Genomic DNA, 12579 nt, shown 5'->3' with positions numbered 1-12579 from the left:
ATTGTCTTTCTCTAATTGACCTATTTTGCTCAGCATAATACCCTCTAGTTCCATCCATGTCATTGCAAATGGCAAGATTTCATTTCCTTTGATGGCTGCATAGTATTCCATTGTATATATATTTACCACTTCTTCTTTATCTATTCATCTGTTGATGGACATCTAGGTTCTTTTCATAGTTTGGCTATTGTGGACATTGCTGCTATAAATATTTGGGTGCACATACCCCTTTGGATTACTACATTAGTATCTTGAGGGTAAATACCCAGTGGTGCGATTACCAGCTCATAGGGTAGCTCTGTTGTCAACTTTTTGAGAAACCTCCATGCTGTTTTCCAGAATGGTTGCACCAGCTTGCATTCCCACCATGTGGAGGAGGGTTCCCCTTTCTCCACATCCTCACTAGCATCTGTCATTTCATGACTTGTTAATTTTAGCCATTCTGACTGGTGTGAAGTGGTATCTCATTGTGGTTTTGATTTGTATTTCTCTGATTCCAAGTGATGTGGAACACGTTTTGATGTGTCTGTTGACCATCTGTATGTCTTATTTGCAGAAGAGTCTGTTCATGTCCTCTGCCCATGACTTGGTTGGATTATTTATTCTTTGGGTGTTGAGTTTGCTAAGATCTTTATAGATTTTGGATACTAGCCCTTTATCTGATACATCATTTGCAAATATCTTCTCCCATTCTGTCAGGTGTCTTTTGGTTTTGTTGACTATTTCATTTGATGTGTAAAAGCTTTTGATCTTGATGAAGTCTAATAGTTCATTTTTGCTTTGCTTTCCTTGCCATTGGTGATGCTTCTAGGAAGAAGTTGCTGTGGCTGAAGTTGAAGAGGTTGCTCTCTGTGTTGTCCTCAAGAATTTTGATGGATTCCTGTCTCACACTGAGGTCTTTCATCTATTTGGAGTCTATTTTTGTGTGTGGTGTAAGGAAGTGGTCCAGTTTCATTCTTCTACATGTGGTTGTCCAATTTTCCCAACACCATTTGTTGAAAAGGCTGTCTTTTTTTCCACTGAACATTCTTTCCTGCTTTGTCAAAGCAGGAGCATAGTATAGAGTTGAGGGTCTATTTCTGGGCTCTCTATTCTGTTCCATTGATTTATGTGTCTGTTTTTGTGTCAGTACCATACTGTCTTGATGATGACAACTTTGTCTGGAATTGATTGGTGATGCCACCAACTTTGGCTTTCTTTTTCAAGATTCCTTTGGTTATTTGGGGGTCTTTTCTGGTTCCATATAAATTTTAGGATAATTTGTTTCATTTCTTTGAAAAAAAAATTGATGGGGATTTTGATAGGGATTGTGTTAAATGTGTAGATTGCTTTAGGTAGCATAGACATTTTCATAATATTTGTTCTTCCAATCCATGAGCAAGGAATGTTTTTCCATTTCTTTGTGTATTCATCAATTTCTTTCATGAGTACTTTATAGTTTTCTGAGTATACAGTCTTTGCCTCTTTGATTAGGTTTATTCCTAGGTATCTTATGGTTTGGGGTACAACTATAAATGGGATCAACTTCTTTTTTTGCGGGGAGGGGATTGACTTCTTAATTTCATTATTTTCTGTCTTGCTGTTGTTGTATAGAAATGCAACTGACTTCGGTGCATTGATTTCATATCCTGACACTTTACTGAATTCCTGTATAAGTTCTAGCAGCTTTGTAGTGGAGTCTTTTGGTTTTTCCACATAAAGCATCATATCATCTGCAAAGAGTGAGAGTTTGATTCTTCTTTGCCAATTTGGTTGCCTTTTATTTCTTTTTGTTGTCATTGCTGAAGCTAGGATTTCTAGTACTATGTTGAATAGCAGTGGTGATAGTGCACATCCCTGCCATGTTTTCCTGACCTTAGGGGGAAAGATCTTAGATTTTTCCAATGAGAATGATAGTAGCTGTGGGTTTGTGATAGATGGCTTTGATGATATTGAGGTATGTATCCTCAATGCCTACACATGAAGAGTTTTGATCAAGAAACAATGCTGTACTTTGTCAAATGCTTTTTCAGCATCTATTGAGAATATCATATGGTTCTTCTTTCTTTTATTAATGTATTATATTACATAGATTGATGTGTGGATGTTGAACCAACCTTGCAGCCCAGGAATAAATCCCACTTGGTCGTGGTCAGTAATCCTTTTAATATACTGTTGGATCCTATTGGCTAGTATTTGGTGAGAATTTTCGCATCTGTATTCATCAAGGATGTTGGTCTGTAATTCTCCTTTTTGACAGGGTCTGTGTCTGGTTTTGGGATCAAGGTAATGTGGGCCTCATAAAATGAGCTTGGAAGATTTCCTTCCATTTCTATTTTTTGGAATAGTTTAAGGAGAATAGGTATTAATTCTTCTTTAAATATTTGGTAGAATTCCCTTTGGAAGCCATCTGGCCCTGGGCTCTTTTGTTGGGAGATTTTTGATGACTGCTTCAATCTCCTTACTGGTTATGGGTCTGTTCAGGTTTTCTATTTCCTCCTTGTTCAGTTGTGGTAGTTTTTATGTCTCTAGGAATGAATCCATTTCTTCCAGATTGCCAAATTTGCTGGTGTAGAGTTGCTCATAATATGTTCTTGTAATTGTTTATACTTCTTTGGTGTTGCTTCTGATCTCTCCTCTTTCAATCATGATCTTATTTATTTGAGTCCTTTCTCTTTTCTTTTTGATACATCTGGCCAGGAGTTTAGCAATCTTCTTAATTCTTTATAAGAACCAGCTTCTAGTTTCATTGATTTGTTCTACTGTTCTTTTGGTTTCTATTTTATTGATTTCTGCTCTGATCTTTCTGATTTCTCTTCTCCTGCTGGGTATAGGCTTTCTTTGCTGTTATTTCTCCAACCCCTTTAGTATAGGGTTAGGTTGTGTACTTTACACCTTTCTTGTTTGTTGAGAAAGGTTTGTATCGCTATATACTTTCCTCTCAGGCCTGCCTTTTTTGTCCCAAAGATTTTGAAAAGTTGTGTTTTCATTTTCATTTGTTTCTATGAATTTTTTTTTCAGTTCTTCTTTAATTTCTTGGTATACCCACTTATTCTTTAGTAGGATCCACTTTAGCTTCCATGTATTTGAGTTCTTTCCAACATTCCTCTTGTGATTGAGTTCTAGCTTCAGAGCATTGTGGTCTGAGAATATGCAGGAAATTATCCCAGTCTTTTGCTACTGGTTGAGACCTGATTTGTGACCCAGGATGTGGTCTATTCTGGAGAATGTTCCATGTGCACTAGAGAAGAATATGCATTCTGTTGCTTTGGGATGGAATGTTCTGAATATATCTGTGATGGCCATCTGGTCCAATGTGTCATTTTAAGCCTTTATTTCCTTGTTGATCTTTTGCTTGGATGATCTGTGCATTTCAGTCAGAGGGATGTTAAAATCTCCTACTATGATTGTCTTATTGTTGATGTGTTTCTTTGATTTTGTTGTTAATTGGTTTATATAATTAGCTGCTCCTGTGTTAGGGGCATGGATATTTATGATTATTAAATCCTCTTGTTGAACAGACACTTTAAGTATGATTTAGTGTCCTTCCTCATCTCTTATAGTCTTTGGCTTAAAATCTAATCTGTCTGATATAAAGATTGCCACCCCAACTTTCTTTTGATATCCATTAGCATGGTAAATTGTTTTTCACCCCCTCACTTTGAATATGGAGGTGTCTTTGGGTATAAAATGAGTTTCTTATAGACCGCATATCGATGGTTTTTGTTTTGTTTTGTTTTGTTTTTCCATTCTGCTACCCTGTGTCTTTTGATTGGGACATTTAGCCCATTTACATTCAGGGTAACTATGGAAAGATAAGAGTTTAGTGCCATTGTATTGCCTGTAAGTTAACTGTTACTGTATATTGTCTCTGATCCTTTCTGGTCTACTACTTTTAGGATCTCTCTTTGCTTAGAGCACCCCTTTCAATATTTCCTGTAGGGCTGGTTTGGTGTTTGCAAATTCTTTTAGTTTTTGTTTGTCCTGGAAGCATTTTATCTCCCCTTCTATTTTCAATGGCGGCCTAGCTGCTTATAGTATTCTTGGCTGCATATTTTTCTTGGCTGCATATTTTTCTCATTTAGTGCTCTGAATATATCATGCCAGTCCTTTCTGGCCTGTCAGGTCTCTGTGGATAGGTCTGCTGCCAATCTTGTCCTGAGCTGCTTTCAGGATTTTCTCTTTGTCACTAAGACTTGTAAGTTTTACTATTAGATGATGGGGTATGGACCCATTTTTATTGATTTGAGGGAGGTTTTCTGTGCCTCCTGGATTTTGATGCTTGTTCCCTTTGCCAAAATAGGAAATATATCTTTTATAATTTGCTCCAGTATACCTTTTGCTCCTCTCTCTCTTTCTTCTTCTTCTGGAATCCCAATTATTCTAATATTGTTTTGTCCTATGGTTTCACTTATCTCTCAAAATCTCCCTTTGTGGTCCAGTAGTTGTTTGTCTCTCTTTTGCTCAGCTTCTTTATTCTCCATCATTTGGTCTTCTATGTCACTAATTCTCTTTTCTGCCTCTTTTATCCTAGCTTCAAGAGACTCCATTTTTATTGTACCTCATTAATACCTTTTTTTATTTCAACTTGATTAGATTTTAGTTCTTTTTTTCTCCAGGAAGAGTATCTCTAATATTTTCCATGCCTTTTTTGAGCCCAACTAGCACCTTGAGAATCATCATTCTGAACTCTATTCTTGACATATTACTAATATCCATATTGATTAGGTCCCTAGCCATTGGTACTGCCTCTTGTTCTTTTTTCCTGTGGTGAGGTTTCCACCTTGTCATTTTATCCAGATAAGAATATATGGACAAGAGAATAAAATATTAAAAAGGTGGCAAAGACCCCAGTGAAATGTACTGTAACCAAATCAGAAGAGATCAAAACTGGGGGGAACAGAAGGGGGGAAAATATATATATATATCTTTTTTCTTATATACAGTATATAAGATATACATATATCTAATTTTACATATATATATGTATATATACATATATATATTCACCAATCTAATATATATATATATTAGATTGGTGAATAGAACAGATCCACCCACTTGACCCACTTGATTTTGGGTGTATTCTGGTCTTTTAGAAGAAACTACCTCCTAAAATTTTAAAGAATAGCCTAAGCACGATCAAGGGATGTAATATGACTGTAAAGATGAAAATTAAAAAAAAATATCTAAAAAAGGATTGGTAAGTTAATTGGAAAAGAGAAAAGAAAAACAGAAGAGACAATCTGATCAGACTGGAGACTAGAACAAAGCCATGTGCTAGATTTAGGGTATATTTTGATCTGTTAGAAGAAATTGTATCCCAAAATTTTAAAGAAAAAAAAAACCCTATATGTATACACAAAAACAGGTTTAATACAACGAAAGGATGAAATATGACTATAACAATGAAGATTTTAAAAGATTTTTTTTAAAAGTTATTGTTAAGATAAACTAGTTAAAAAACATTAAAAGAGGAAAGAGGTAACGTTTTAAAAAATGGAATAAGAAAAAAATAAAATAAAAAAAAATTGACCTTTTCATAAATAAAGGAGCTTGGCAGAAAAGCCATGAATACTTTCTGTTGCTTTCCCCTTCCTGCGGAGTTCTACTGTTCTCCTTGATTGGTGAGTTTGGTCTTGGTTGGATGTTCTTGCAGATCTTCTGGGGGAGGAGTCTGTTGCCATGAGTCTCAAGGTTTGCTCTTGATAGCTTTTGTTCCCTGAATGCTTTACATAGAGGTTTGGAGAATGAGAATGAAAATGGCGGCCTCTCAATCTCTGACCCAGAGGAGCTGAGACCTTGGAGCCCTACTCCTCAGTGTGCCCTTAGAGAAAAACAGTCAAACCCTCCCATCTCCCTGGTCTCCAGCTGCACTCTGAGCTCACCTGGTCTGTGACTGAGTGTGTATATCTCTGGTGCACAGCCCCATTTGGAGTCTCCAATCCCACCAGATTCCTGCCACGCACTCCCACACTGCTTCTCCCAGAGGAGGAAGGAGGGAGTCTCTCCAAATCTGCCACTTGTGGGATCCCTGCTTGAAGAACAGTGGTCTGACTGTGCCTTGGATCACAGTTTAAGGTACCCTTAAACCTTTAAGGTCCCCTTAGTGGAGAGCTCACTCCTCAGCTCCATCTCCATAGTCGGGTTCCCTGCTCTGATACCTGACAGCTCTGCCACACTCAGAGCCACCCCCCCCCCAGTCTTTCTGTGAGTCTGGGTCCTGAGAGCACACTGTCTCCATGAGGGCTCCACCTCCTCTTAGCCTCTAGAGTGATGTTTCTCAGTGCAGCAGACTTCTAAAAGTTCTGATTTTGTGTTCTGCTGCTCCACCACTTGCCAGGAGTCAGCCGCTCCCTCCACGATCTGTCTTCCTGTTTTTTCGAATTTATTTCTACACACATCCTATCTTCCCAAAAGTGGTCGTTTTTCAGTTCCTAGAATTGCTGCTTTTCTTCTCTTCTATCTCTTGTTGAGTTTATAGGTATTCAGAATGGTTTGATAACTCTCTAGCTGAACTCCTGAGACCTGATGTCATTTCAGTTGGCTATTCCTCCACCATCTTGCTGAATATGTTTTATATATGAAATCTTAATGCTATAAGTGCATTTTAAAATTAAAATTCTCAAAAAAGATTAAATTAAAACTCCCATTAAAATTTAGATATTGAATCTTATAGTGTAAGTTAATCAATATAATGGTATATTTTAAAATAACAGCTTTCTAGAAGCAAAAAAAAAAAAGCTTCTCTACTAATTAACTTCTTTCTCATCTGAAATAAGATAAAAACATGATAAAAGAATAGTGTTAAGAATAATGTAAAGCAGGGCCTCATTTTAGAGCTACAAGTTCCTGTGATTACCTTGCATTTTTCCTTCCCCTTTCATTATGGCAATATCACTTTATGTAAAATAAAGTTACTCTTCTTTACCTCTACTGTTTTTCAATGTACTGAATTTTCTTTAGAAGTCACCTGCTTAAACTCATTTTAGTTTTGGAAAAGTATCTTGAATACCTATCTGGAAAATTTTAGGTCACTATCAAAGTAAAGGAAATTTGAACAAAATTGTTTAATACCTTAACCTATTTAAGTTTAATTACACTAAAACTTTTGCAATAAGTCCTTGAATTTAAATAAAAAATTTCCATTTTATCAAAATATATTAAAATTTCATGGTCTTAATTGTTGCTTCGAGACAATATATTTAAAATATATGCATATTTGTGTTTTAAAAGTTGTTAAAATAGGGTTTCTTCAAAAGAAGAAAAAAATCTATTTCAAAAGCATTACAAGAAAACCTGGTAAGGCAGTTTTATTCAGAAGGAGAAAGAAAACAAAAACTACTTAGAACCTGTTTTTCTAGGTGCATTTTCTCTCAATTTAATTTTATCTATGGAAATTACTTTTATGTTTTAATTAGTATTTTTCTATGAATACAGAAAAAAGATTATTGTTTTCTCTTCTTAGCATTATTTATTGGCTTGTCATTATTTGGCAGTTGTTTTACTGATGTTATTTTACATATGTATAATTAACACTAGTCACAATTCCATCTCAGGGGAATTAGTCTTCTGTCTTCTGGAAAATAGATACAGAATGACTAGATATTGAGATTAAAAACATGTTCAGCACAATATCCAGGAATAGACTAAAAATAAATTCAGGGTGATTATGCCACATATAGTTATATAGATTGTTGCTACAGCATAGACTATAAAGGAAAGAATCAAAAGCCCTTTGAGACAGGATCTGAATCAATAAAAAGAAATCCACATAGGAGCAAGAAACATTTACAAGCTAAAGTCCGGAGGACATATCTGAACTTGGTAACTCAGATTCATCAGAGACTGATGCTTAAGATAAAGAGGGGAGAGTTGGTTAGTGAAAGGAATTTCATTTGAAATTTCTGGAATCCATTCTCAAAGGCAAGGCTCTTAGGAGTCACTGCTTCTATTAAGTACATGATACTTTGAACCTGATGTCTAATCATTGAATTACATCTAATTTCTCCAACATCTGTCAATATAATTAAGCAATAATGAGATTGTTTCTGCTAAAATGATCTTTTTAATTTAACCAGAAAGGATTCCATATCAGAAACATCATTCAATCAATGGACAGGGTAATCTTCAATTTTTAACATAGGATATAGTTAAATATTTATATTTATATAATAATAAAATATATAGTACAGAATTAAGCTTGATAGTACTTATCAAAGTATTATCAAAGTAATTATTTGTATTATCAAAGTAATTATCAAAGTAATTATTTACCCAAATACAAATTCTCACATAAAGAACATTCAATGGAAAAAATATCTAGAAGGTCATTAAATAAGTCATTGAGAGGACATGACCTTGTGTTGACCTGCAAACTGGATCCTGGCAGTTAGAAGGCACCTCATTCTCTACCTTGTCCATGGAATGTATGCTCTGTCCACTATTCCCATTTAGGAACCACTTCAGTGGCAAAGTCTTGAAAGAGTAATATGTTATTGACACCCTCTGGACTGTACATATGACAACCTCATTAATGACTTTATATAAACATTTAAGATTTGGGGAGTGAATGCAAAAATCTATTTCTTGAGGGTACCCAAAACAAGCCTCGAATGCAAGTCACTTTTCTTATTAAAACTGTCACCCACCAATTTGGAGTGGCTTACCTCTTTCTTCTGGGTCTCCTTGCCTTGCATGGGGATCAGTTTCAAATTTCACTTGGGTAACTTTCCAGGTTGTGAACCAACAAGATGAATTAAATTTTCTCCAAGGAAAAGAAATGAAAAGAAAATATTATTTAAATTAAGTTAAATGGCTAAAATTTAATATATACATATAAATTATGTATATAATGAAATGCTTTTTGTTAACATATGATTTCTCATTTTCTGACTTTAATCTAGATCTGTGTGTAATTGTGAGCCAAGGTACCATGGACCTTTGTGTGAATTGGATATGAGCAAATGCAAAATCTCACTTTGTCTGGATAGAGAAGATTGTGTCAGCAGAACTGGTGGATATAGCTGCCTCTGTGCTCCTGGTTATACAGGTAAACCTCTACCTGCCCTGCCTTTATTAACATATTGGATCTGTGAATAAATGGCAACCTTATATTTACTCTCCAGAACCCAAAATAACCTGGCATATGCAAGCAGGACAGGAAGTGCAAGAGACTGTTTCATAAAAGAAATTAATAAAAACAAAAGTTATGCTTTTTAATCTATCATGCTAACAGCTAAGAAGTATATGTATTATATTACAAGGTATTTTACACTTTCATGCATTTTGAATTGATCTGAATTATGTTTATATTATAATACAGAGAAGTGTCAGTGTATCAATAATCTAAGAGAAATAATACTGTCATCATTTATGCAAAAATTAATATAATAAGATTAGCTCTTTTAAATGTACATACATGCCAGAAATCAGAGCCATTGTGAATTTAAAGTTCTACCAGAAAAGTATAATTTGGAATTAGCTTTCATAATATCTGTTATTCCACAACACAAATGCTACCTAAACTTAAAGGCAAAAACCATCAAGCAGTAATGGAAAGGAAAATGCATTAGCCCTCTAAACTTCTGCTGAGAAACCGCATTTATGAAATACAAAAAGTTTTATTATTTTTGTATACCAGTATTAATTATGTGAGTCCAGCAAAAAGTGTTTTGAAATCTCAAGTTCAATTTATTAATGTCTGAATTTTACACCACTGGGTTCTCTCAGTTTCCTTTCCTGAGGGAAACTAGTTAAGTGTGTCTAATATTACATTCTATGTTTACAGGAATAAAAAAATACTAGAAAAATAGAAATAAGATTGGAAAGCAAAACTGATAAAGAAAAAATTAGAAGCATTTCCATGAGTAAATGATCATAAGGCAAGGAAAAGTCAAGTGACCTGAACAAAAAATATGCAAGTGTCTTTCTTGAGGAATTCTGATGGCATCAGAGAAGGTTACCTTGGTAACAATGGTTACATGCACAAAAGTCTCGGCTTAAATTTAAAAAATAAATAAATAAACTCTTATCTACAGATATTTTTGAAGATTTTATTTATTTATTTATTTCATAGAGATCACAAGTAGGCAGAAAGGCAGACAGAGAGAGAGAGGGAAGCAGGCTCCCTGCTGAGCAGAAAGCCTGATGCAGGGCTCGATCCTAGAACCCTGGAACTTGATCCCAGGACGCTGGGATCATGACCTGAGCTGAAGGCAGAGGCTTTAACCCACTGATCCACCCAGGTGCCCCTACAGATATTATTACATAAGTAAGAGGCAATAAATTTTAGCAATAGAATAGTATTCTTTCTGAATGTCATGTTGCCCATCATATTCCAAATTCTTGGAATATGTTTGTTTGGGACCATAGATACAAACTCACGATGCCATTCACCATGCTGTTGTTTTCTGCTCCTTGCTTGCTAACACTGTTAAAATAAGAAATGAGACACTGAGCTTAATATGAATGAGAAACACATTTTATAAAATTATTTGATGTAACACATTGTTCTGTTATTTTAAATTCATTGTAAAGTTTGAAGGATTAACATGTTCTTTTTATATTTATTTTCACAACTTCTCTATTTTTATTGAAAGCTAATATATTCAGTGTTGTTTCAAAATTTAAGGTCAATTTGCCAATTAGACAGCCCTATGGAAAAGTTTAGTACACAGTTGGCTGTGTGACATAGTCTGGAACGGAAATGTAAATTTTGGGAGTCATCAGATGTACAATTATAATACTGGATAGAATCAAAAAGGAAGTGAATGTAGATAGAACAGAGAAAAGGACCAAGGACTGAGCCCATGGGCATTGCAATATTTAGGGGTCCATGAGGGAAAGAAGAACCGATAAAGGAAATTGAAAAGAGTAGATAGTGATACAGGAAGAAAAAAAAGGACAAATGGAATGCAGAAAGACATATAAATTCTTTCAAGTAGAGAGAATGAACAACAGTGTCAAATGTTATTTTTAGGTCAAATAAAATAAAGACTAAGTTCTGACCATTGGAGAAGCAATGCAAATGTCATTAATGACATTGTCAAGGAAGCAGTTTGGCTGGAGTGGAGAGTGAAGAATTCTGTTTGAAGTGGATTTAGGAGAGAATGTAAGAAAATTATATTGCTGAGAATGAATATGCACAATTTATTAAAGGAAGATTTTTATTTGTTTAAGAAGGAAGCAAGAAATGGGCAGTAACTTGAGGAAGGAGAGAGGCTTCTCATATTAAAGAATGGGCTTTCTTCTTAATTTCAAGATTTATTGGAAAGTTACAAATACCCACCTCACTTGCCATTGTAAAAGTGGGTTTTCATACCTGGTTAGATGGTTTAGTATGATCATTCAGGTGAATTTACTAGGCACTAGTTGGGATAGCCAAGGTGTCTGGGTAGACACAGTCAATTCTGAAATGATTTAGCTGTCATTTTAGGCCAGGTATGTCAGAGACTGGCAACTCCCTTGAAGGGTTGGAGGATTGAATTCTCATACTTCTACTAGAAAGCTATAACCATAAAAATAATTGATTCATATTAACTCTCTCCCTAATATAGATAGATCTGGGAGAATTATAGCATGATACATGGAAAATGATATTAATTGCCATGAGAAAAGTTGTGTATGAAAATAATTATAGGGGGCTGGAGTAATGTGAGGAGTTATAGAGGGAAATTTAAACAGAGCAGTCAGGGAAGGCCATGGGAAAACTGATTTGGTTTAAGATTGATGTGCCATTTAGTACACACATACATATGTGTATAAATAAAATGGTAGATTGAGAGAGACAGATGAAGAATCAAAATTAAAACTTAATAACCTATAAAGATGAGAATATTTCCCTGATAACAGATTTTTATATTTTTATATAACTGGACTATTAAAGGAAGAGGTTAAACCACTGAAGAAGCTTTGATACTTCAGGAGGATATTAGAATCTTTATAATGTGTATATAAAAATATATTGAAAATATCATCACATCACAAATCAAGCAGAGAAACATCTAAGAATTTTAGTTGTAGTTGGCAGTCTAGTCTGCTAACTAGGAAAAAAATAGACATTGTGCACAAAGACTAATACAAGTTCAAGGTTTTGAGGATTTGCATATTCCTCAAAATGCTTTCACTTCCAACCTATGTGTAATGTAGACCCTGTACTTAGCCATGATTACACTTAAAGTGGGTGAGGAGTCGGGGGATAATATTTTAGGGCAAATACAGAAAATATAACAAACTTGCTCCCAGAAGCAACTGCTTTCAGTATTATTAAATATTTCTCTGTTTTTTACTGTCACATATATATTTTTAATTATTTATTTATTTATTTTAGAGAGAAAGCATGAGCAGGATGTAGCAGCAGAGAGAGAGGTAGAGAGAGAAATCTCAAGCACATTCTGTGCTGAGCATGGAACCCAACTTAGGGCTTGATCTTATGACCCACAATTGTGACCTGAGCCAAAAATGAGTTAGATGTTTAATCAGCTAACCCACCCAGGAGCCACTTGCTTTCATATTTCTACATAGCATGCTTATACTGCTATTTATTTATTTTTTTTCAATTTTTCACATTATCTGAATAATTTTATCAATAGAAAATAT

The 12579-nt window shown here is 34.8% G+C and overlaps 1 protein-coding gene across 1 annotated transcript in view; it reads left to right on the top strand.

Annotated features, from left to right (window-relative positions):
• Positions 1–12579, top strand: part of EYS (eyes shut homolog) — a 1637266-nt gene that overhangs the window by 536690 nt on the left and 1087997 nt on the right. Inside the window, 1 exon segment of the mRNA XM_032341352.1 lies at positions 8886–9031. Within this exon segment, the coding sequence (XP_032197243.1) occupies positions 8886–9031 (146 nt within the window).

This window comes from Mustela erminea, chromosome 4 (genome assembly GCF_009829155.1).
Source record: "Mustela erminea isolate mMusErm1 chromosome 4, mMusErm1.Pri, whole genome shotgun sequence".
NCBI classification, from domain to species: domain Eukaryota; kingdom Metazoa; phylum Chordata; class Mammalia; order Carnivora; family Mustelidae; genus Mustela; species Mustela erminea.
This window is presented reverse-complemented; position numbering and strand designations above follow the sequence as displayed.